Below are 27,335 nucleotides of genomic sequence, written 5' to 3' on the forward strand. Positions count from 1 at the left end.
ACCTAGGAAAAAGGAGACAGACCTTTCCAGCATTATGAACAAGTACCTGGGTGTGAGTAACATTTCAGAGCCCATATCAGATAAGGGTAAACAGACTCTAATTCATTCTTTTCTCCCTCTATTGACTTTCAAAGTAGTAGACACTCAATAAGGACTGAAATGGACTGAAGCCAGAGAGAGGTGATCTCTGGATTTTTTCCTCCTATATTCCTTGTATTTGGCCTTTATCTGGCCTATGGCTGAATTCAGGAATGACACAAGAAGTTGTGGTTTTCCGCATTGGATAGTGGTCATAGAGCCATCCTGGTGACTTCTCCTAAGCTAAGGATAACTATGAGTTAAAAATCAACAAAGAAGAATATGGTTTCATCCAAAGGCTTGTTGTCATCTGTGTAAACCCTCAGTGAGGGGGGCTAAGCAATTACCAGTAATGAGAGGGCAGGGAAGAGAAGCACCTGGCTCCAGTATTATCCAGGCAGCCCCTGAAATCTTGCAGCCAACCACTTTCCAAGCAATCTCTCAAAATAGACTCTACCAACAGAAAAGTCATCAGTTACCCTCTGGCCATAGCAATTGGGTTCAGAAATCAAAGAATACCAGTCATGTTGCTACAGGATCTTGCACCCTTCCATGCTTGCTGGAGGAGGCAAGTGTGAACAATTTAGTATTTATGTCATCAGGGTTTTTCTGAGGAATATGTAATTTTTTATCAAACAGGTGGGAAATCCTGAGTGAAATCACTTTTTGTTTGTTGTTTTTCAAATAAAACTGTGAAATCCTCCAATTAAAAGAAAAATCTCTGTTTGGCAAAAGGTTTATGAGACCAACCTCAGAAAACAAGCTTCCAATTCTGATGGCAACATTACTAAGTTGATTAAATTCATGGTTTCGCTAATAGTGAATGAAGCTGTAAGCAAATGTCACGGGTGGAAAACATCATGGTCTCTGTTATTATATATATATATCCTTAATTATATTATGTGGATAATTGCATAAGAACCATGCAGTAATGTTACTGAACAATGGGTACATTGTCCTTTCAAAATGAGGAAGTAAACAGTTTCCAATGTTGCCATCACAAGTTGAGCTTATGGGGACATTAGGTCCTATGACTTTATCCAGGGAGTTGGATTCATCTCCTGCTAAATGGAAAAAACTTCAAAGTAGAAGACAAGGTAGAAACTGAGTGATTTGCTTTCTTCCACTTCTGTGATGTTCTCACTGTATCCTTCTTTGCACGTGTATAGCAGGAATCAGAGCTGAAATTGGGACAAAGTCAAAATCTCTATTCAATCTTTAAGCACTTAACGAATATTTATTGAGGAACCAGATGATTCTCAAAGATAGTTCTCCCCAAGGATGAGAAATAAATGATCTCAAATGGTAGATTTTAAGTTTTGTTAGGTGGCATTAGAACAGCCCTTAGCCTAGAGCTAATTTGTCCCCCTCTTGAGGTGATATCCTTCTGAATGCTCAATTTGATGTCCTGTGACTTATGAAGTTTCTCCACTTCGGCTGGTGGGAACCCAGCCTATTCCTGTCCCTGTGTGATCTTTGGATATTGATCCTGGAGGGGCTTCTTTTGCTAGACTTGCATAGTTTTTCCTCAGTTGTGTGCTGATCAGAATTCAGCTGAAGGCTCAGAAGGGACCCTCTGCACACCCTTGTGTGTGGCTTTCTTTTGGGAATCTGCCTATGAACTCTAGCTGTCTTGGCCTCCCAGCTCTGTTCCCTCAGCTCTGGGACTCTGCCAGGCTCCTCCTGGGTTTCTGTGACCTGGAATCTCTCTCCAAGTAGAAAGCTGGGGCAACGACAGAGACTTCAGTTCTTTTTTTGTTTCCTTTCTTTTCCTGTTCTATGCTGCCTGATGTCCAATGTCTGGAAATCACAGTTTTGTATATTATGTCCATATTTTTAGTTGTTTCATGGGAGAGGATAAACCTAGTCCCTCTTACTCTGTCTTGTCTGGAAATAACCATGTCAGTTTTAAATTAGAAAACATTCTTTATTGCTGTCTCCATTAAAAATTGCCTATGACTCCCAACAAATGTTATCTTTTACACTGGTGAGTTGGTTTACCATCTTTGGCTTTTGGGTAAGACGTTGTCAAGAGAGAGTGTCAAGTGTCAGCGAGAGTTGGCAAGACTCCTTAATGGTACTAGAGATGTCTCTGCAAAATTAATTAGTTACAGGTTGATCACTATGATCAATAGCTCCGGTGTTGAGTTTCACTTCTCATTAAATAAAATAAAATTTAATTTTGCAGATAAAACATATAGACTTCATTTTATAAGGTCTCTTCCCTCTCTCTTCTCTCTTTTAGAATAGACGCATCTCTAGAGCACACAATGATCACATATTCCCAGAGGTTACTTTTAGGATATGTAATCATTAGCAGATCTGTGAGTGTAAATGCAGGTCACTTTATTCTAGGCTTGTGTTTTCTTTATCCAGTTTATTTTTATTATTATGTTTCACCTTATCCAGTTTTAATAACAAGTCCTGGATCATATACTACATATCTAGAAGAAATTAGAGTAGTATCTTTACAGATAGATGCTGAGACAATAAAATTGAATAGACTTTATGCTTTCTTTAACTTTCCTGTTTGATTCCATTGAAAGCTCTTTTAAGATGTGTTAAACTTAAAACTTACTGGTGGCAAGTGAATATGGTGTGTGTGTCCGCCTGTGTGTACAATGTGTTGAAAATGAAAATATGACTGGCACAGATGACATGAGTGGAAACACTGCAAATTTGGTGATGTCCTAAGAATTTTAGAAGAAAAAGACTTCTCACAAACAAAGCACTCAACTATACAAAGTAAGGATGTGTGTTAGTTTCTAGAAAAGTTATAAGAAAATAGGAGATATGTCATATTATTGCTACATCTTTCACATAAAGATACTTTCAATGACCTTTTTTTAAAATTTATTTTTTATTGTATAGATTTAAGATGTACAACATTAAGCCTTTTAAACAAAGCTTAAACACACTGTCATTCTGGGAAACAGAAAATACAAATATGAAGAAATGGTAGGTTAAAAAAAAATACTTTGGGATGATGTTAGGAGTCAGGGGACCAGATACAATGGCTCAATATCTTAAAAAGTCACTTACCTTGTGGCAATCCTGCTATAATCTCCCTAGAAATTCGGCAAAGTGTCTCTTCATAAGCATTTGTTTTTAATTTAATAGGTCTCCAAATTACTCAGGAGAATCAGATAATATTTTGGTTAACCTTGATGTTAACCATGATAAAGCCATTTGGTGCTTATTTTATATCTAAAAGATGGAATTATTTTTTTTAACTACCTCTCCTCTTTACAAGTCAGTACATTATTTCTTTTTTCTTACAGTGAATCTGAAATTTATTCTGTTTTATAAACCTCTGCCAAATAACCCCACTAATAGCAATGTGTTAATTTTTTTCTAATTATTACAGTATTTATAGCTAATGCTATCCAGTTATATATATCAGACTGGATACTACCTTGCTTATGTATGATACTTAAGTTTTGTCAAGTCATTTATAAGGTTCTTGACACAGAGTCCCTATGATTTTCTTCTATATATTTTTCTTCTTTCTGTTAGCCCACTGCTAAGTTGAGAGTAGATGCTTGATAATTTGTTGTCTTGAAATCAATTCTAATAATTTAAAACTAGATATAAACCCCTTCCCTCTCCATTATTACCACCTTAATCCCTTCAACAGTTCAGAAAAATAAGACAGGAAATAATTGCTTGTGAAGGGCCACACAAGAAGTTAGGTATAAAACTACAGTTGGACCTCAGACTTTCAAACCCATAATTCTAAACTCAGAACAAAAGGCCACACAGCCTCCATCTATATAATTAGATTAAGAAAGCACTCAGAAAAGCAAAGCTGCTCTTGTCCTGAAGGAAAGTTTGTGACTGTGTGTTCTTTGCAGAAAGTAAAGACTATGGATCTCATTAAAATGTCCCCATCATCAGGATGCTGGAGATACTATCAGTATAAACATTATTGAAGGGGAACATATATTCTGGGTCTGGGAGACAAATCCCGTCTGGTCTACCTTGGATGGAAGGCTCCCCTACTCTGTAGTGGTTGGTTGTTTTGTTGTGTGTGGACAGCTGAGAGTCATTTCCTCATCTTCATTCCAAGCGAAGCTGAACACTCCCTTTTCATTTTTGAAAAGTAATCTGTGTGAGAAGGCAGCCAGCATGTTTACCCACTGGGCTTGGAGCCAGCCTTCTTCCCCTGGTTCTTCCTCTCTCTGTTTCTCAATCTCCCCTGCTCTAAGATGGCCAGATATGAAAAGTTGCCAATCGGGATGCCAGAACATCAAAGAGATCTCTTATGAGAGCACACAAAGTCCCATTTGTTCAGCACTTGGACGGAGATGCCAGCAGCTTCCAGGCAGAGAGAGAATCGAAGGTTTGTCTTTGCTTGACTTCTCTCTCGCACCATCTGGCTGATGGAGAATCCTTTCATTTCTTCCCGTGGCTCGACCAAAGTGAGGATGACTGTGAATAGAAGTGCCTTTTCAGCCTTCACTTGTCTCCGTTTTTAAAAGGACAAATAAGGCCATCTCTGCTTCTGAAATTAATTGTTAGGATTTCTTTAAAAAATTCTTTTTGCTATTAATAACCCTCACATATTGGATTCTAGATTTAAGGGATAAACATGGTATTGGTACCTGGTAATATGGAGTGGTCTGATTTTTATGTGTCTTAAAAGTATTTTATCAGTGTCCCTCCCAACCATAAATTCTCCCTTGGATGTTTCACATGAAGCATACAATTCTCGGTATAATCCTTGAGATTCTACTCTTACTGCTCCTTCTGTGGCAAAATTTACTTTCAGAATTGAACAGTGCTGCGAGTATAGTGTTAAGTGGTTGGCAGTTATTTGATACTGGGTGAATGTGTCTTAGATTCGTTTCTAATTACAGATTTTGAGGACAGATATGGTGGGGTTAGAAAATGTAAGGATATTTGTAGGTAAGAAGGAAATCCATCTAAAGACAGAAAAAGAACTAGATTGGAAGACTTCTAATCAGGGCCAGGATTAAGTGAGGCTGTTAGCGTGTGTGTGTGTGTGTGTGTGTGTGTGTGTGTGTGTGTCTGTGTGTGTCTGTGTATGTGTGTGTGTCTGATATTAGTGGTAAAAGCACTTAACCTGAGATCTACCCTCTTAATTTTTAAGTGTATGATACAATATTGTTAACCATAGGCACAGTGTTGTAGGGCACATCTCTAGAAAGTTTTCATCTTGCATAACTGAAACTTTGTATCTGTTGAACAACAACTCTTTTTTCTCGTAATCCTCAGCCCCTGACAGCCACCATTCTACTCTCTGCCTCTATGAGTTTGGTTATTTCAGACACCTCTTATAAATGGAATCATGCAGTGTTTGTCCTTCTGTGGCTGCTTTATTTCGCCTGGCATAATGTCCTAGGGCATAGTATTTAAGGAGGCGTTCGTTCTCAGCCTCATGCAAGTGCAGACTGCGCATCTGAGTCTGAGTGCCTGGTTACATTTTGCACCTTGAGAGACACTTTTGCCTCATCCTAGCATCAAGACCTGCTTCTAAGACAAAGAGCCACTTTCCACAACTTTCACCAAAACTATTTCTGGTTCCACAGAAGCAACTATGGGTGGGGCAATGCATGCTGGATGAGGGTGGGAAGAAATTTCATAGGTTATGTGAATTTAGGTGACTTTGACTACTTCCCCGAGCATAATTTTCACCCTGGAAACAGAGCTAATATTTATTATCTGTTTTATCCAATGAGAACTGGAACGGGTCTGAGAGTTTGCCCTAATAATTGGTGCTAAGCTAAGAAATTAGCCTCTCACAGTTCTATGGATGCTGAAGGAAGACATGCAACCACTGGGTCAGAAACACGAGGCTGTGTTACTCATAGCAGCCACAGTTGCTAGGTAGTAGCATTTGTAGTGTTCCCTTGAATTCTAGGTCCCACAGGGTGACATGAAGAGGGTCAGATACAAGCAATGAATTGTATTACGTGAGATGAACCCAAAATTTAGGAACCAAAGTATTTTATAATGGGCAAATCAGAAAGCCTGGCCTTGCTCTGCAGAGGGATATTATTTTTCATAGACTGGACAGTAAGGATGCTTATTCCTTGCTCTGGGGGGATTCCTAGCATATTTGTCCCCAGAATTAATTCTTTCCTTCCTTCCTTCCTTCCTTCCTTCCTTCCTTCCTTCCTTCCTTCCTTCCTTCACTCCTTCCTTCCCTCCTTCTCTCCTTCCCTCCTTTCCTCTTTCTTTTGAGTTTCACTCTTGTAGCCCAGGAAGGAGTGCAGTGGCATGATTTTGGCTCACTGCAACCTCCACCTCCCAGGTTCAAGCAATTCTCCTGCCTGATCCTCCCAGGTAGCTGGGATTATAGGCTCCAACCACCACGCCTGGCTAATGTTTTTGTATTTTTTAGTAGAGATAGCGTTTCACTATGTTGACCAGGCTGGTCTTGAACTCTTGACCTCAGGTGATCCACTTGCCTTATTCTCCCGAAGTGCTGGGATTACAGGCATGAGCCACTGAACTTGGCCGAATTTTATTTTATGTGAGAGAAAAACAAACCCTATGTTGTTTAGACTCTGTTATGTTGGGATGTTTTATTTATATACAAGCTGAATCCTAACAAATACAGAATTTGGCATCTGGAGGTGGGGTGCAATAACAGAACTCAACAGCATGTGCCCCGGCCTAGTCGTGAGGAGGCATTTAGGTAGTGGGTACTCAGATAGCAAAGGCTGGACAACGAATAACTCAATATGGCACAGGAAAATATCTGGTCACATGGTCACTTTTTGTCCTTTGGAAGTCAAACCACATATGAATTAGAGTGAAAGCAAAAGGGAAGGAAATGGTAGGAAAACATCAGAATGTTGGTGGGTGTTGTGTACCTTTTGCCATTTTTAGCAAAGTCCTGTAGGAGTGAGAGAGGAGCTCGGTCTACAGTATGCCAGACAGGAAACACATTGGTTTCTACAGAGGCTCTCTCTGAGAGTATCCTGTGGCATAAATTGCCTATGTGTCCTGTGATTTGAGGTGCTGAAATTTTGAAAAAGCCTTCTTTTTCCGTAGCTCAAATCAGAGCACTTGTACATGTTGGAAGCTGTGTAGCCCTCCTTAGTAGGAGATAATACAGTGCCTGCAAGAGCTATAGCAAGCTAGCAAGCAAGAGCTCTCTGCAGACAATGGGAGCTAGATTGAAAGTATTAGCTTAGGGTTCTTATTTTCCCATCCAAGCCTGTTTTATCAAATAGTGTCTTAGTGGCTCCCACTCATTTGAGAGAGAGGGCAATAGATAATGAAGAGAAGACAGCAAATAAAAATGAGAGTTGCCGGGCTGAAAAACTTCGTACACACAAGATCTTGGTTATTTGTATGTGGAACAACTGGAAACAAATAGAAGCCTACTAAGATTTGAAGAATGACATTGGCAAAGAGACCCGAAACTTGGTCTACAGTGCCCTGGGACAATTAAACCTTTTGAGTGGGCTTTGGGTCTCAGTTGGAAGGGTGCTGTGAAAGCTGTGCAGGTCCCCAGTTGGCCATTCACTCCAGAACCTAGTTCACTATGTCCATAGCTGATAGTGGACATAGAGAAGTCCCCCAGGAGAAAAGACCAAAGGGTCACAGAAAATGGCTAAGAGTGCTTTCCCAGAAGGCAGAACCAGAAGCTACAAGAAGGGTAAACCAAGGAACCAACCTCACTGCTGGAGCTGGGCATCTTTCCACTCTATTGAATTATAAAATCCAGATGGATTTTATCATTGCTTCAGCCAGTGGGTGTGCTGTGTTGGTCATTCTTCCCATTTCCATCTGGGAGGCTTTATTACTGTTGTGCTGTTCCTTTCCTGCCAGAGTGTAGCAAGTGTGCCTCAGGCAGGATTTTCTTAGTATTCAGATCACCAGATTATGACGGTCAATATTTTGACCTGACAGAGAGAACTGTACGTCACCCAGAGATCCTGGACTTTGAGCTAAATGCAGTAACGGGATGATTTTGGTTTATGTCTGCTGGAGAGGAATGCACATGGAAGGAGAGAAATGTAGGAGAAGAATGTACATAGAAGGAGTTGAATAACCAAAAGCGCAGGGTATCACAATGACCGCTGATTACCTCAAGAAATCCATTGTTCTTCTCCTTCTCCATCATAAAACTGCAAATTCACTTTAAGGGCCTATTGACTCAGCTAAATGATTATATTTCCCAGCATCTCTCGCATCCTTGTGCAGCTATGTCACAAAGTCTGGCAAATAAGCAGTAAGAGGCAGTATTGTATTATACTTTTTAAAAGGAAGGATTCAGATTCTTCCTTTTTTTCTCATCAATCCTGCTTACTGGAATATGGGTGTAATGGCTGAACACTCTAGATGCTATTTTGGATGGTGGAGATGAGGCTCCTCACTGTAGGGATATCGGAATGAAAAACTGTACAAGGTAAAACACTGATGAATTTGTGGATCCGCTAAGTCAGCATTGGGCTGCCAGCCTTCATACTTTCTTTATATGACAGAATAATGCCTTTTGTGTTTAAGCCTTTGTTAAGTTGGCTTTTCTTTCATATGCTGCTGAAATTAATTTTGACAACGTAAAACTCTATGCAAATATGAGGATATTCTTAACATTGTGAGTCAAGAAATTTGTCAGAAAGAGTGGATGCATCACTCTTTCTGATAGAAACAAAGAAAAAATTATTCATTAAAAGTAACCTTGACAATGGGTTTAAAGAGTAGTTTTATTGTGGTGTGAATGCCTCCATACCCTGGACCATTCCTACGATTCTAAAATCTGAAGTCCAGAAGGGCATAGTACCTTGTCATACTCACTGGGACCTATGAGATATTAACAATTGCTACATCAGGGATCTTGCTGAAGGGACAGTAGTAGGCTCAATTATTTGTACCATATGACACCACCTATTGCAACACAACTAATTAGACCAAAGGTGGGAAACTAACCAGTGCAGTCAATGCATAGACTGGTTAGTGGCCTATGATTGACATGTTCCGGTATGAAAAGAGGATCTAGGTCAATCAGCATCTCTATATCAGCAGTTTGAAGTAGAACATCAAGATAGATATCAGTTAGCAGTGGAAGCTAAAGCTAAAGTCAGCAGAAATGGTCAGAGTCAGACTATGATGACCATACGTAAGACAAAAGTAGAGGATGGCAGAAACTATAAATGAACAGAAGCTTAGGTGAGTAAAGGACATGGGGTAGATAATGAGGATGCTGCTGAAAGTAGTACGAGAAGAAAGGATGAACACACAAAAAGTAGAGATGGAGAGGGAAACTAAGTCTTGCCATTGACAGAGACATTTGAATTTTGTTGCTGAGGTTCCTGCAGCTGTTGAGCAACCATTTTTGTTTCTATGTGGCAAGGTAAGACTGAGTTATTGGGTTTTCTGCTTCCTTTATCTTTTGCACATCTCCCCCCCCAATACATACTTATAATAACACATTACCCATTGCTGAAAACATAATATTTTTCTATCACCAGGAACAAACCTACCTAATTTTAAATTATTCGAATCCTATTTAACTTGTAAAAAGGACTGAATTGAGGCAATTTATCATATTAAACCCAATGTCATGCAACACACTTAAAATAAGGTTAAGTGGAAGAGAAAGATAGTTATAGCAAGAAACTAAAAGGAGATACAATTTTTTTTTATAATTTCAACATTTATTTTAGATTCAGGATGTACATGTGCAGGTTTGTTACATAGGCATACTGCGTGATGCTAAGGTTTGGGGTATGATGGATCCCATCACCCAGGTAGTGAGCATAGTACCCAAGAGTTTTTCAACCCATGCTCCCCCCCCTGCCCTCCTCTAGTAGTTTCCAGTGTCTGTTGTTACCATCTTTATGTCTATGGGTACTCAATGGTTGGTTCCCACTTATAAGTGAGAACATACAGTATTTGGTTTTCTGTTCCTGCATTAATTCACTTAGGATAATGGCCTCCAATTACATTCATGTGGCTGTGAAGGACGTGATTTTACTCTTTGTTATGGCTGCTTAGTATTCCATGGCATGTATGTACCACTTTTTTTTTAATCCAATCCACCATTGATGGGCACCTGGATTGATTCCATATCTTTGCTATTGTGAATAGCTCTGTGATGAACATGAGTGTCTTTTTGGTAGGACAACTTATTTTCTTTCGGATATTGCATGAGTCCATTCTCATGCTGCTAATAAAGGCATACCCAAAACTGGGTAATTTATGAAGGAAAGAGGTTTAATTGACTCACAGTTCAGCATGACTGGGGAGGCCTTAGGACACAGTCATGGCAGAAAGGGAAGCAAACACGTCCTTCTTCACATGATGGCAGGAAGGAGAAGTATGAGAACCTAGCGAAGAGGGAAGCCCTGTATAAAACCATCAGATTGCATGAGAACTTACTATCTTGAGAATAGCATAGGGGAAACTGCCCCCATGATTCAGTTACCTCCCACTTGGTCCCTCCTGTGACACATGGGGATTATGGAAACTACAATTCAAGATGAGATTTTGGTGGGGACACAGCCAAACCATATCAGATATATACCCAGTAATGGGAATGCAAGGTCAATGGCAGTTCTGTTTTAAGTTCTTTGAGAAATCTCTAAACTACTTTCCATGGTGGCGGAACTAATTTTCATTCCCACAGACAGTGTGTAAGTGTTCCCTTTTTCCCCCTGCAGCCTTGCCAGCATTTGTTATTTTCTGACTTTTTAGTAATAGCCATTCTGATTAGTGTAGATGGTATCTCACTGTGATCTTGATTTGCATTTTCCTGATAATTAGTGATGTGGAGCATTTATTCACATGTTTGTTGGTTGCTTGTATGTCTTCTTTTGGGAAGTGTTTGTTCATGTCTTTTGCCCACTTTTTAATAGGTTTATTTGTTTTTTGTTTGTTGAATTGTTTAAGTTCCTTGTAGATTCTGGATATTAGACCTTTGTGAGAGTTTGTAAATATTTTCTCCCATTGTGTAGGTTGTCTATTATCTCCCATTGTGTAGGTTGTCTACTGAGTTCCTTTTGCTGTGTAGAAGCTCTTTAGTTTTTAATTAGGTCTCACTTATCAGTTTTTGTTTTTGTTGCCATTGCTTTTGAGAACTTAGTCATATATCCTTTCCTAAAGTTGATGTTCAGAATGGTGTTTCCTAGGTTTTCTTCCAGGATTCTTAGAGTTTGAAGTCTTACATTTAAATCTTCAATCCATCTTGAGTTAATTTTTGTACATGGTGAAAGTTGGGGGTCCAGTTTTAGTCTTCAGCATACGGCTAGCCAGTTATCCCAGCACCATTTATGGAATAGTTCTTTCCCATTGCTTATTTTTGTTGACTTTGTTGAATTTCAGGTGCCTGTAGTTGTGCATCCTTATTTCTGGGTTCTTTCTTCTGTTGCTTTGGCCTATGTGTCTGTTTTTGTACCAGTACCATGCTGTTTTGGTTACTGTGGCCTGATAGTATAGTGGAAGTTGGATAATGTGATGCCTCCAGCTTTGTTCTTTTTGCTTAGGATGGCTTAGGCTATTTGGGCTCTTTTTTGGTTCTATGCGAATTTTAAAATAGTTTTTTCTAATTCTGTGAAAAATGATGTTGATAGTTTGATAGAGTAGCATTGAATCTGTAGATTGCTTTGAGTGGTATGCCATTTTAATGATATTGAGTCTTCCAATCCATGAGTATAGCATGTTTTTCCATTTGTTTATGTCATCTATTATTTCTTTCAGTAATGCTTTTGCAGTTCTCTTCATAGAGATCTTTTACCTCCTTTGTTAGGTGTATTCCTAGGTAGTTTCATTTTTTGTGTGTGTCATTGTAAATGGGATTGTATTCTTGTTTTGGCTCTCAACTTGAACGTTATTGGTGTGTAGAAATTCTACTGATTTTTGTACATCTTGAAATATTACTGAAGTTGTTTATTAGTTCCAGGAGCTCTTTGGGTTGGTATTTAGGGTTTTCTAGGTATAAAATCATATTATCTGTGAAGGGAGGTAGTTTGACTTCTTCTTTTCCTATGTAGAGGCCTTTTATTTGTTTCTCTTGCCTGATTAGTCTGGCTAGAACTGTCAGTATTGTGTTGAATAGGAATAGTGAGAGTGGGCGTCCATGTCTTGTCCCAGTTCTCAAGAGGAATTCTTGAAGCTTTTTTCTGTTCAGTATGATATTGGCTGTGAGTTTGTCATAGATGGGTCTTATCATTATTTTGAGGCGTGTTCCTTTGATCCTTAGTTTGTTGAAGGGAGATAAAAACCTTAATCATGAAAATAATAGTCCTTATTCAGCAGTTTCAGTCTGGTGGTAAGCATTTTATGTGCATTATTTAATTATTATTGTCATTATGATTATCACATTTAGAGCAGTCTTATCATGTAGCTGTCTTTTTTACCCCCACTTCACAGATAAAATCATTGATGTTAAAAGGGTTAAATACTTGCCATGTCTATCAAATGGCAGATCTGGAGATTTGTGCTTCTTTGACCTTGAATTTACATTCTTAAGCACTACGTATTAGTGACTGTATTTGCCTTGAAGCTTTCCAGTCACACTCCCCACTGATAAGTAGCTCCAAGCTGTGGCAAAGTATAAATAGTTAGCATCTGCAGGGATGCTGTTGATGAAGCTGGCAGCCCATGAGCCCTGTCACTTGGGACTTCAGGAAATGTCTTGGGTCTGCAGTTGAGAGGCCAATTCTTAGGAAATTTTGCAAGAGACAAATGGTCCCTTCAAAGAAATAGTTAGAAAATTCTCATTCCACACTCCCTTGACACCTAGGAACTTAAGGTGGAATTGAAACCATTGTGAACCTGAGAGGCTAGTTCTAGTTACCAACATGAACTCTGGGGCCCAGGCTATGCCACTTACTATGACCATGACTTTAGGCAAGTTGCTTAAGCTGTCTGCCCCTGTTTCCCCATCTATAAAATCCTTCAAATAGGATTTCATTATATTTTATAAGACCTGTAAGTTTTAAATAATTTAATACAAGTAAAGTCCTTGAAAGAGTACATGGCAGATAGAAGAGCCCGATAAATGAGGGTTGTTATAATTACAGTTCTTTTCTTTTTCATTATATCCAGTTGACAGGTCTAGTGGACAGAAGACCACATTGAGTGCTGATAGAGCTATAATATGGGTTCTGGGAGTGTCAGGCTTCATTTTTACTCCTTCAGACCTGAATGATTGAATCTATTAATAAAGCTAGACCTATCTTACCCTAGCTCAAGTTCTTTGCCAAAATCTTAATAACAACAGCTCAACAACATCTCCTAAATGTTTAATAGGAGATGCTATATAATTATGTAGAGATGTTATATAAGAGGAGACCTTATATAAATGCCAAGCACTTTAGTAAACACTTTGTATAAATCATAACCTTTACAACAACCTGACAGGGTAGGTGCTATGGATATGCCCACTTCACAGGTAAGAAAAAATTAGAACTGTTTTAAAGTTATAGCATTGAAAAAAGGAGGTATTTACTCAATTAAACTGTGTCTGAGTTTCTGTGAAACCACCCAAGGAAGTTGTACTCTTTTTCTTTTCTTTTATTTCCCCCTTCCCTTTCTCTCCTTTCCTTTCTCTTTTCCCTTTTCCCTTCTCACCCCCTCCTCTCCGTTTCCCTCCCCTTTCCTTTCTTTTCCATTCCATTCCATTCCATTCCATTCCATTCCACTCCATTCCACTCCATTCCATTCCATTCCACTCCATTCATCAGCTGAGAAGAGAACTGACAGTACAGATTGGTGTCACAAGCATATCACAGAATGAAGAGCTGAATGAAAGTATATGCATTGGCACACAAAACCCAATTAGCTTGGAAACATTGGTGTTTACTGAAAGTATAATAGGTTAACACATTTCCTTCCTCCTTATACTGTTTGCCTCACTTGGGCCTTCATCATACCACTCAACCACGAAAGTCAACTCAGCTAAGTAGGAAGATTCCTAGAAGTGAATGTGACCAAACCAGGCAATGCACCCTGTATTTCCTCTTATTCACATCTTGCTAGAGATGAAGTAAACCTGGTCCCCATGCTTCCAGCACACCTCTTTTTTCACTGAAGATCATTATTGCTTCATTCCATAGATGTTATATAAGTAGAAATTTATAAATGTAATTTTTTGTTAAATGACTAAGCTTTTGTACACTCTCAAAATGAACTCTTTTTTGACTTGTTTGTGATGTGTTTTTCTTAAACTTTTTACTATAAAATTGTTCAAACACAAATATTTGAAAAATTACTGAAATAGTTACCTGCGTCTACCTAGGTTTCATACAACTACATACATACATACATATATATTCACTTTTATTTGCTTTTCCATGTGAAGATAAGTAGACATTGTGAAATTTACACCAAACTATGTCAACATAGATCTCACCAAAGTGATCATAATTTATTACAAAAACATTGTACCCTAACACACCTATAAAAATCTAGTGTCAGGTTCAATTCAAATTTTCACAATTATCACCAAAATGCTTTTTACTATTTTGCTAAAAAGAAACAACAACAACAATGTCCAATCTAGGTTTATGCATTGCAATTAATTATGTATTTTTAGGTTCTTTTAATTTACAAAAAAATTCCTATAAAATATTTTAAAGTTGTCTACAACCAACTTAACTTTTTTGATGTATAGTTCTGTGACTTTTAACACATGTTGATTCATATAATCATCACTACAGTCAGGACACAGTTTTATCACCTCAAAACATTTTTTCAAAAGTCCATTTTGAAGTCAATCCCTCCTTTTGCCCATAAATTCTGGCACCTGTTGATTCTGATAACACTATTATCTGGAGGTGACTGTGTCCTACTGTTTGGTTTTTACAGAACATCTTATAAATGGAATCATACAGTATGTAATCTTTTGAAATTGACTTATTTCACTGATATAATGCATTTGCACTTTATTCATGTTTTTGTATGTATCAATAGTTCATTGCTTTTTTATATTCCATTATATAGATAGATAGACTTCAATTGTAAATTATTTATTTTAATTAACATGATAATTGTACATATTTATGGGGTACATAGTGATGTTTTGATACATACAATGGATAGTGATGAGATCAGGGTAATTAGCATATCTTTTACCTCAAACATTTATCATTTTTCTGTGTTGGGAACATTCAATATCCTTTCTTCTAGCTATTTGAAAATATATAGTATCGTTAACTATACTCATCCTACAGTGCTCTAAAACACTAGAACTTGTTCCTCCTATTTAGCTGAAAATTTGTGTCCTTTCACAAATCTCTTCCTGTCCCCATTCTCCCTACACTTTCCAGCCTCTAATAACTTCTGTTAAGCTTTTTATTTCTATGCGATAAACTTTTTTTAGTTTCCACATATGAGTGAGAACATGTGGTGTTTAACTTTCTGTTCCTGGCTTATTTCACTTAACATAGAGTCCTAAAGTTCCATCCATGTTGCCATGAATGACAAGATTTTATTCTTTTTTATGGCCCAATAGTATTCCATCTACAATTTTTAAGGATTCATGTACTCATTGAAAAACATTTGGGTTGTTTCCAGTTTCTAGTGATTATGAATAATTCTCCTATAAACATTTATACATAAGTCTTTGTATGAACATAACTTTTCATTTCTTCAGGGTAAATACCTAGATGTTGCTTGCTAGGTCATGTGGTAAATGTACGTTTAATTTTTCAAGCAACTTTCAAACAATTTGCCAAACAATTTTGCCTTTCCACCAGCAATATATGAGAGTTCCAGTTACTTAGTACTTGGCTTCAATTTGCACTTCCTTCATAACTAATAATGTTGAATATCTTTTCATGTTTTTACTTGCTGTCTGTGTGTCTTCTTGGTGAAGTGTCTGTTCAGGTCTTTTGGCTATATTTTAATTGGTTTGTCTCAAATTGTCAAGTTTTGAGAGTTCTTGTTCTTTACATATTCTAGATAAAAGTTCTTTTTCAGATATGTGACTTGTAAATGTTTTCTGTCTGTTGTTTGTCTTTTTATTCTCCTACCAGGATATTTCACAGAGCTAAAGTTTTAATGTTTATGAAGTCCATTTTATCAATTATTTATTTTTTTCGATTGTGCATTTATTGGTGTCTAAAAACACTTGGGCTAACCCAAAATTAAAAAGATTTTTCTCTGCTGGACACAGTGGCTCAAGCCTATAATCCCAATACTTTGGGAGGCCAAGGCAGGAAGATTGCTTGAGGCCAGGAGTTTGAGACCAGCCTAGGCAAGACAGTGAAACCCCATCTCTACTTAAAATACAAAAATTAGCCAGGCATGGTGGCACACGCCTGTGGTCCCAGCTATTCAGAAGGCTGAGGTGGGAGGATTGCTTGAGCTTGGGAGGATGAAGTTGCAGTGAGCCTGGGCAGCAGAGCAAGACCCTATCTCAAAAAAAATTTTTTTTTGGCTTTTTTCATTCTTATTTAACCTCTTGATAGTTTTAAATGGCATCATTTGATTTTCTCTTCTAACTATACAACAACTTATTATATTCCTCTTTACTCTATATTTTATATAAATATACTTATATATATTTATATTTTTTCTATATATTTTATAGACACATTCTTTCCACTTTTTCAGAACATATGATTTTACACGCTATTTTTTTTATCTATACTCTCAATTTTGTTTTATTCATAGATATCTAGTTAAACATATTAAAAGTTCACTACCAGTATGTTTTCTTGTTACTACTATTAATATTATTTCTTGGTTGGATGAAGATCGTCCTCTAGAAGACTTCTTGTCAAAGGTTTATAGGTTCATTATTTCCTAAGTTTCTGTACTTTAAAGACTATTTTGTTATAGCCTTGGTATTTCAATTTCAGCTTACAAACAAAATCTCTGGGTTTTGCTTTCTTTAAGTTTCTTGAAAATGTCACTGTATGGTTTTAAGTTGCTCTTGAGAATTATGGTTGACTTGTCTTACTCTTATACCTAATTTGTTCTTTTTTGTCTGGAGGGCCTGCTTGTGGATTTTTGTTCTTTCTATTTTTAAAATCCTGGTATTTTCTAGGCTATTTCTCAAGTTCGATCATCCTCAGTAAAATTTTCCAGGTATATAGGAAGCCCTTTCAATGTATAGATTTAGATTTTCTTGGATTATTGGTTTAAATATTAGCTCTGTTTTATTGTCTTGTTTTTCTTCTTCAGGGATTCCAAGTGTACGTATATTGAATATTTGTCTACCTTAGATTCCAACCTCCTTCTCTCTGACTTTTAGAAGTTCTTTATTTTCATTTTCTTGGCTTCTTTCTTGCATTTATTCATTAGTAATGTGTCACTTAAATCTATTTTCCTTTGGATACCTTATAATTTATTCTTCATTTTAGAGATGTTTTATCTGTGTAATTTCTTTCCTGAGATCTAGCAACTCATTGCATTTCTTTCTTTATTTGTATATTTCTGTGCTTACTTTTTGCATTTTTTTATTAGAAATTATATACGTATATCTAAATGCTTATTTGAAGATATCTAATTAAGACTTGAGGTTATATTATAGTTTCTTCTGCTTTGTGGTTGTTTATGATGGAACTATTTTATGATATGTAATATCTTTTTTTTTTTTTTTTTTTTACAATAGCTTTGTATAAGGCTAATTTGTTTTGCTTCTATTCTTATGCATTTTGTTGACTGGCTTTTTAGGTCGAGCATATTCTCTTCAGTGAGTGTAATAAAGTTAAATATCATTAATAGATGATTTTGTTGGTAATGAGTGGTGGTAGATGGGAAATAAGAAGGGTCTACATATACTGTGATAGTTTTTATTTCTGCATGCTCCTTTATTTTTCCTACTTGCTTTCTGCTTTCACTTCATTGCCAGTCTATGACAGGTATTTCCTCTTCTCTATTTTTTCCCTTTCCCCCAGAATCAATGCTTCAGTGTTGCCAATTTCCAACTCACTCAGTTGTAAACCCCTTCTCTGTAGCTGTTGCTGTGAATTTTCCAGTTCCAGACCTGTGTTCACTATTTTGGTATTTAACTTTGGACTTGTGATTTTGTCTTTGCTTTATTTAAAAGTCACCTGGTATTTTTTTCTTTTACACCAAGTGTTCAAAGGCTTTCTACCCTACCTTTCCCAATCAGTAAAGATCTGCTGGAATTGTTTGTGTCTTTGTATGAAGGGAAATTGAAGTTTACAGTATTCTTGGTCTCTTAGTAATGCTGAAAATGTAGGTCAAGTGTCATTTGATTTGAGCTCCTTTTTCTTTTCTTCCCTCTTCCTCCCCTTCTCCTCCTCCTTCTTGGAAATTGTGTGGAGAGATTTAGATTCAGGCAGCCACTCCTATGGCCAATTGGAATGCCTACTTTCACATTTAATTTACACTTTGTCTGGATTATTAGTTGGTAGTTGGAAATCATTTTTCTTTTGTTGTCTTTGACATCTACAGCTGATATTGAAAAGTTAAAAGCCATTCTCTTTCTTGGTCTTTTGTATGTAACATATTTTTATTCTCTGAAACTTTTAGTATTTCCTCTTTTCCCAAAGTGGTTGCATTTTCCAGGTGGATATCCTGCTGTGAGTTCCTTTTTCTCCATTGCTCAGGTTACTAGCTGGAGCATCTTGATCTGAAAATATGCGTCCTTCAATTCTGGAATAATTTTTAGAATTATTTCATTGATAATTTTGTCTGTTTATTTGTATACCCTCCTCACTGAATCCTTATTATTCACCTGTAGGACATCATAAGTAAGTTCTTTAGGTTCATTTTTCTCTTCTTTGGCCTCCTTTTCTTCTCTCTCTCTTTCTCTCTACCTCTCTGTCTTTCTCTCTCTCCATTCTCTTACTTCCTTCCTCTCTCCTTCTACTTGCTAATGTTTAATTTTAAGTTTTCTATTTTTACCATCACATTTTAAATTTTAAGAGATAATTTGGATTTTTCCTTCTATTGATATTTTAAAATAAAATTTTGTTCTTGTTTGTAGATATATCTTCCTTCATTTTTCTGAGTAATAATGAATTTTGTAAAATTTTTACTCTCTACATTGTCATAATGACCTCCATTTTGGGTTGCTTTCCTTTTTGTTTTTCATGTTAGAGTTTTGCCTAGAGTTTAGTAATCTTTGGTTTGGTTATTTATGTTAACAAGTGTATCATTAAGGAGCTGATTGCAAGCTGTAGGCAATTTCATGAGACTTGTTGAATGTAGGCTTCTCAGTAGGAGGGTATAATTTGGTTATTTTTGTTGAGGAAACACCTGATGTTATAATCATTAAGGTTTCTTGGGGGGATAGTTGGATTCCTGAGAGAAAAATTTTCCAATGCCCCACTGTACAGCCAAAAAATGAATAATTGAAACTGACCTTGTCCATTCTATGGCCTGTGGGCCACATGTGCCCAGGATGGCTTTGAATGCGGCCCAACACGAATTCATAAATTTTCTTAAAACATGAGATTTTGTTGTGATATTTTTAGCTTGTCAGCTATCATTAGTGTTCTTTTTTTTTTTTTTTTTTTTTTTTTTTTTTAATGGAGTCTCGCTCTGTCGCCAGGCTAGAGTACAGTGGCACGATCTGAGATCATTGCAACCTCTGCCTCCCGAGTTCAAGTGATTCTCTTGCCTCAGCCTCCTGAGTAGCTGGGACTACAGGCACACGCCACCATGCCCAGCTAATTTTTGCATTTTTTGTAGAGACGGGGTTTCACCATGTTGGCCAGGATGGCCTCTACCTCTTGACCTCATGATCTGCCTGCCTTGGTCTCCCAAAGTGCTGGGATTACAGGGGTAAGCCATCGCACCTGGCCAGTGTTAGTGTATTTTATGTGTGGTCCAAGACATTCATCTTCTTCCAATGTGGCCCAGGTAAGCCAAAAGATTGGACACACCTGATCTAAAAACATACACTCACAACATTGATGAATTTCACAAATATAATATTGATTTAAAGACACAAGATAGAATGGAACTCACAGGATGTGGTTCCATTTTTATGAAGTTCAAAATGGTGTCAATGTGTCGGTTGTGACTGCATTCATAAGTGGTAAAATTATTTAAAATTTTTCATTTAGGGTTTCCTGAAAGCAGAACATGAGTCAAAGGCTTATGGCAAATTGTTTATAAAAGAAGGGATCTTAGGAAGCGGGGAGAGTGAGAAAAAAAAAAAAAGGCAGACCAATATACGTGTGTATTTTCCAGGCCACTGATAAAGACAACAGGTTGTATTACACCAGGATCTCTGAGGGCTGGACAGATGCCTTCCAGAATTAGGTCTGATGAACAGGAGGTTGAGGAATTTATCCATTAGCTCCCATTCACCATTGTGAGAGGGTTGTACTCTGGGATGATAACTCCCCTTCCTATATGTGCTGGTCTTGGAAATTTCTTGGAACAGATAAGCTGAGATTGCAAGCCAGGCACTTCAGGTGCAGCATTGTCAGCATTAACTGAGCTTACAGGTAACTGTCCAACAGAGCTGTGATTGCAATTAGAAGCGGACTGAGGAATTGTGATACACAGCCCAAAAGTGTCTGCCATAAAAGGCAAGATTATGACTAATAGCAGACTCAGCATTGCTGGTTATCCTTAGCAAGGAGGGAAAAACTGTAATGGAAAAGGTGTAAACTATGGGCATGGAGGTGTTTTGGAGTGCTGTTGTAATACTTCTTGATTTTGAATTAAGCAAATATTGCTTTGTAACTTTTTAATTGGATTTATAACAATTGGGTTATTATGATGTAACCCATAATAATAAAAGAGGGAACTAGATTATGGTAATGGCCCTGAAGTCCCGGTATTTAGCCTCACTTCTATATTCAAATTATGTATCGTGTGGATGGGGCATTCACGATTTTATTCAACGAGACATTGAAAAAGTAATACAAGACGATAAACTCACAGTTCTGTTGCGTACTGAGAAAAAGAAAGATAACATGGAATACACTTAAGAGACTATATAGTTTTGATATTTTGTAATAATGGTCTGAATTAGTGCAGTGGCAGTGTGAATGCAAAGGAAATACTGATATAAAAGCTCTTAAGATCAGTTTGACTTGATGAAGAAATCAGCAGATATATTTGTGAAACTTAAAACTATCCTTTTTCTCAACCACAGAGAATTGATTATGCTGTTTTCTATGTGTGCCACAATATTCCCTACCTTAGACATACTTTGATTGTAGCTCTTATCTCACTGAGTTTGGAACACGTGTATAACAGTCTACCTCTCTATTTCAAAGCAAACATTAAGAGGAGAAATTATGAGTTTCTTAAATATGTCAGTTGCATAATAATGTTCATTGAATTAATGACTGAATTAGTGCAATGGCTTAAATGAGACTGAAACCCAAGCTGGGTATTAACTTCATCGATGAGACCCTTTGCTAGTGCTAATACTGAGCTGTAGAGGGAATAGGGGAATAGACAGAATGGTGAGTAACAGAGATGAGATTTGTTTTCTAAGTTGCCTCTTCTGCAAAATAGCAAAGGTGTGCTTTTCCTTTACTCATTGGATCAGGCAGCTGTAAAGATAAGACCAATCTTCTTAGTTGGTATTTTGGCTTTTACATGGTTGGACAAGAAGAACAGATTCATTAACTTTTATTTTCTGCCATGAAAGTGGGCTTGCATGTGAATTTGTCTTCTCTTACTTCCTACTTAATCCAACCCTTCCTATAGGGGGAGCTAAGGGATTTCAGTAAATTAGATGTAATAAGTCCACTGTTGGCTGAATACAGCATCACTACTTTTATATTAAAAATATCATAACACTATCAATAAATGTTTGTTGAACAGATGTAAATGACTGGGATTTTTTTGTCACCTACCATGAGTGATTTAGTATATCGAGAAGTACCCACAGGGTAGGATCAGTGAGAATGGATATTAGGACCCTTGAGAGGCACCCTGTGTCAGTCAGATAAGCTGCTAGTCCTGGGAGCACAGTTTCTGAGAAGTTACCCAAGATCAATGTCTCGAAACTAAAAAAAGGGAAAAAATACTTCTCAAAATCTATGCCAAGGAAAATTATTTCATAATCCGTATTTTGCTATTGTCATAGTGAATGGGGTAAGCAAATAGCAATACAGACAGCATGTGCTTTGTTCTAGCATTGCCAAAATTAGATCAGACTCTGGGATAAGATCACTAGCAACAGACATTAATTTTTCACACGGTATCTCTTTGGTTGCTTAAAATGGTGCATAAAACTGTTTTACTCTCATCAGCATGGTCTACCTCCTCTTCCTTTTCCCTGCCTCACTCTCTTAATGACTCCTTGGCAATTTGAAGACAATAGGATAGTCAGCAGCAATTATTAATAGTAAATAAGATCACAGGGATTACCTGTCTGCGATAACAATTCCATCTTAACTTTCAGGAACTTCTGCTTTTTTTTTTTTTTTTTTTTTTTAAGTATCATGAACGTCTGATTCCAAAGAAGCTCCTGCTTATGGCCCATAAACCTCCACCATAAAGTCAGAAAGAAATGCTATGCTCACTTCACAACAGGCAAAAACTACAGTTTTAACAAGCTAGCTGTTCACCTCTCCCCATCATACTTACATGATGCTTTTACCTTCTTTATTTGTGTACTCCCTAAGAATGTCATATCTGGGCTTTAAATACCTTAAATGACTCAAACTGTTGTGAAAACATTTAAAACTATTTGAAAACAGCAGGTTAGTTAGAAAAAGGAAATGGAATGTAAGAATAGAAAGGGAGGGGATACAACTAGGAAAAATATACTTGTCACACCAGTCTTGTTTATACTAAAGACTCAACAGTGTTTTAATAGATGAAGCATAAAGAAACTAAAATTGCATGTATTAAATACACTTTATTAAAGTGAATAAACTATTCTGCGAAGAGCAATTGCTAAATTTTTGGATAATTTCATTCTTCATCATAGAAGTGATATTAAAAACTTTAGTGATATAATTTTATAAATTTAATTGCTTATGCTTTATCTCATTTTATGTTGAAATTTTTTCATAGAATTTTCTTCTGCTTTCTTTAAAATTTCTTCTTGGCCAAAAGAATCATACATAAAATTGGGATTGGAGATAAATGAATTGCAACTTTCATTGTGGTTTGCCTTTACAAGCAATAAAAGCCACTGTTTTTTCCTCCTTTAAATAAGGAAAATGAATTTAGCTTGATGGGAAAGATTTGTGGGCTGGGGAGGGTGAGGGAGAGGGAAGAAGGAACAATTTTTATTTTGTTTTTGGGGATGGAAACAAAGCAGATACATTAGTATCATCAGTGATATGGTTTCCTGTGCTTTGCTTGCTGACATAGTGACTTCCTGTGATTGCCTTAAGGGCTGTGGAATGGAACTGCTGGTGCACTCCCTGACCTTCTGCTCTACCCACATGCCCAGGAAGAGCAAGGTGACTGACATTTCTCCTCTATAGAAACTTGCTGTCTGTACCCCCGATTTCTTCTCCTCTGCCCTTTAGTCCCCCGCTTCAAGGGAATGGCAAAAGATTACTTTGAAGGGTAATTAGGATTTCACTTTGTGTACAAGAATGGAAAGGTGAAGGATATATAGAATGGGAGAACAAGATGTTTGCATACAAAAGCCACTGGTAAATCAGGTTTGGTAGAATGGAGTCTGCAAAGAGAATAAAGAATGGATTGCAATTATCAACTGAGATCATAGAAAATATTTTTTAAAGTATAACTTTTTAGGAAGTGTTAATGTCAATCTCTCAGGAAAAATTCTTGTATATAATATATGTATAATTACTTCGTATAGTGTGAAAGCTTTATACAAATGTCATTAATGTGAGATATTATGGTATGAGCAAGATTATATGAGATCATGGAGATATGGTAGAATATTTAAATGTTTCTCTTGATCCGCATAATTCACACTGTTTATAAACTAAGAAGTAAGATTAATTTACCATTTTAAATCCCTGTTTAGATTTCTATGTTGTCATATATTTTAGTATCTATAAAAATATAGCAATCCTGGTTATTGTCTATTAGTCAACCATAGTGCATGTTAAAAGTCTGGAGTTATTTTTTGTTGCCTACCCATCTTTTCCAGTTGATCTTTTTCTTAAAACTAAAATATTCTACAGCTACTTCTTCTTCTCTATATATTTTTAGCAATCATCCTATTTCATGCATTGTCACATCACTTCAACTTTTTTTGTTGTTTTTTGAGACAGAGTCTCAGTCTGTCATCCAGGCTGGAGTGCAGTGACATGATTTTGGCTGGAGTGCAGTGGCATGATTTCGGCTCACTAAAACCTCCACCTCCCGGGTTCAAGCAATTCTCCTGGCTCAGTCTCAGTCTCCCAAGTAGCTGGGACTACAGGCGCCTGCCACCATGCCTGGCAATTTTTTTTTTTTTTTTTTTAGTAGAGACAGGGTTTCACTATGGTGTCCAGGCTGGTCTTGAACTCCTGACCTCATGATGTGCCTCTCTCTTCCTCCCAAAGAGCTAGAATTACAGGCATGAGCCACTGCCCCCGGCCCACACCTAAACTACTACAATAGTTCTTCAGTTTCTCTGTCTTCAGCATTTTGTACTCAAATCCATATTTCTGAAAACAACTCAAAATTCTCAACACCCTTTCCATCATTCAAACTAAGTACATATAGATTTGCTTTATAGCTGAAGCAATAAGGCAGGAAATAGGAGGTACAACTTTTTAAAAGAATAAAGTAACATTATCTTTAAATGAAGATAATATGCTTGTACACTAAAAACTCAACTGAAGAATTATTAGCATTGGTAGAAATTTGTTGAAGTGGCCAGATACTAATTAAATTTGTAAAAACCCATGATTTCCTTGCCCTTCTGGCCCAAGGACAGATCTACTTGTGCTTATGCACTCAATGAAAATGGTTTCATTGCCTTCTGAATCTCACCAACTTCCTCACGAGACCCAGGCCAAGAGGTTGGGCAGACACCTTGACATATCTGATCACTATTCTTTTTCTTCTTTTAGCTAAGCATGTTTTCCTCAAATATAACCTGGTCTGCAGAGGTGCATCTCTGACTTCAACATCACCATTGATAACTTCATCCCCAAGCAATTTTACTTTCTTGGAGCTGAAATGTCAAGCATCACCATTTGTGTGGAGGGGCTTTGCAGAGCTAAAAAGCCCACTGGAGTTGTTTCACAGAACAACAAAAATACCACCCCCCCAACAATTATTGAAGAGTATTTCATTTGTGTAATAAAAGAGCTGAAAAAATATTCCAATTGAGGATTCTCTGGACACCCACAGTCTCTTGGCCTTGAAGAAACAGTTGACCTTTCTCTGGGATGGGGCATAACAAAAGACAAAAATTAAGTCCTGAGAATCAGAACTAAAAGTCAGAAATCCTCAAGTGGTTGACATTTTTGTGTCTCAGCTTTCTGACCTGTATCCAAAACATGATGTATATGAGACTCTTCATTTGCTGTCTACGAATGTGTAAATGTTATAATGTAAGAATGAAAGAGGGAGAGTTGTGAACTCCCTTGATTTTGCCTCTCTTGTTTGTTCTTTGAAGCCCAAGTGCCCACAGATACTCAAACGTACTTTCTTAGGATGCTTTGAAGATATGTGAGGAATCTCAGCATCATACTGTGCAGGATGAGGTTTTATCCCTTCTTCCCTCTTACTGGCTTTCTGGAGTTAAGTGTTTTACCCACTCTTATCCTGAGACCTTGTCTTCTAATAATTAAAAAGAAAAAGGGTCTGGTGAAATGGAGAAGCTATGAAGTGACTGTGCATCATAACTCACTGGAATCATGCTAGTGATAAGGTGGCCAAACTTACCAAGACATGAATTGTCGGCATTATTGCTGTGTCTTTCTGAGGCCAGATCAGCAAAGCTTGTTTCCTTCTATGCTTTTCTCCTACTTAAGGACTAAAGGACATCAAATGTTAAGGGGAGAGTGGGTGGATGATTCATTATGAGCTTGAGCCAGTGGCTGAAAAGAGGTTAGATTGTAGAAGAGGGTGGCAGATGATGGGAGAGCAGAGAGGAAGGTTTTTCTGCAGTTCATCTGAGGTGGGGACTGATAGGTGTTACTGAGAGCAGAACAATATGTTTATGCTGGTGCTCTTGTTATGTTAGAACAAGTTCTTCCTTTTGGTAACAGTTACACTTTTCTAGTTTTCCACTAATAAGGGTCTAATTAAGAGGATTTATTTGCAATTTGGGGTATTGGTCCTGATTACTTCCCTTTGCCTCCCTCCACTGATGCCCTTTACATCAGCAAAATGGGTGCCCTTTATTTCTGTATGCCTGGCAGGGAGGAGGAGGTAGTTTCTCTGTCCTGGGTCAGTTGATTCTTCCACACTCAGCTATCTCACAAGGGGAGATGTGCATCCTGGGGAAGCATTGTCCATGTATGCAACACCCTTGGTGTGAAAAATCTTGAAGGAGCGCAATCAATTCTGAGGCTGCCCCCAAGACTTGACTAGAGTGAGGACAAAGTAGTCTGATTGCCTTAAACCTATTCAAGTTCAATGACTAAAGGAGATGGAAAGAGTTTAAAGGAGAGGCAATTAATAATAGTTATTTCAAGTGCTTTCTTACAGCTGTCTTTTTTTTTTTTTTTTTTTTTTTTTTTTTTTGAGACAGTGTCTTACTCTGTTGCCTAGGCTGGAGTGCAGTGGCACAATCTCAGCTCACTGCAACCTCTGCCCCACAGGCTCAAGTGATTCTTCTGCCTCAGCCTCCTGAGTATCTGGGACCACAGGTGTGTGCCACCATGTCGGGCTAATTTTTGTATTTTTTGCAGAGATGGGGTTTCTCCATGTTGCCCAGGCTGGTCTCAAACTCCTGGACTCAAGTGATCTGCCTTCCTTGGCCTCCGAAAGTATTGGGATTCAGTTGTCTTTTAAGAAAGGAAAATTTGCTCTTCAAAAACACATAGAAAAATGTCAAGCTTTTTCGACACTTGAGCAGATACCCTATGGAAAGAATACGATCTTGTTTTCTCACCACAATTTCTAAGAAAGTGATAGGAAAACTCCAGTGTTTTTTTGGACAGCCTCCAGAATGAGTTCTCAAGTGGTAGGTGAATAGTGAGAGAATCATAAGAGAATTCAAGTGTGAAGAATTACAGCATTATAATTCACATATCACATGTTGAATTTGTAGCTATTATTCTTTGAAATGATACAGGTTATTTGTTACCACGTTTTTCAACACCTTCTTTTAAAAAGTTATCAACCTTTCACACATAGATAGCTATATCAAGTAAACCCTGTATAGTATAGCAAATAAAAGTTGCTAATTCTTCGGACAGCTAATTGGCAAACAATACCACATTATCATTTAGAGCAATCAGGTATAGATTGGATTAAGGTTATAGTTCAAGATGAATTTGGAAAACTGAGTAAAT

The 27,335-nt window shown here is 37.4% G+C and overlaps 1 protein-coding gene across 1 annotated transcript; it reads left to right on the forward strand.

Moving 5' to 3' along the window:
- Positions 1-3,950: 3,950 nt before the first annotated feature.
- Positions 3,951-26,534, forward strand: LOC116274518. The gene is made up of 3 exons (XM_031665309.1): positions 3,951-4,420; positions 23,295-23,363; positions 24,939-26,534. The coding sequence occupies exons 1-3, from the start codon at positions 4,207-4,209 to the stop codon at positions 25,169-25,171; spliced, it is 516 nt and encodes a 171-aa protein (XP_031521169.1). The 5' UTR covers positions 3,951-4,206; the 3' UTR covers positions 25,172-26,534.
- The last annotated feature ends 801 nt before the right edge of the window (positions 26,535-27,335 follow it).

This window comes from Papio anubis, chromosome 4 (genome assembly GCF_008728515.1).
Source record: "Papio anubis isolate 15944 chromosome 4, Panubis1.0, whole genome shotgun sequence".
In the NCBI taxonomy this organism is placed as follows: domain Eukaryota; kingdom Metazoa; phylum Chordata; class Mammalia; order Primates; family Cercopithecidae; genus Papio; species Papio anubis.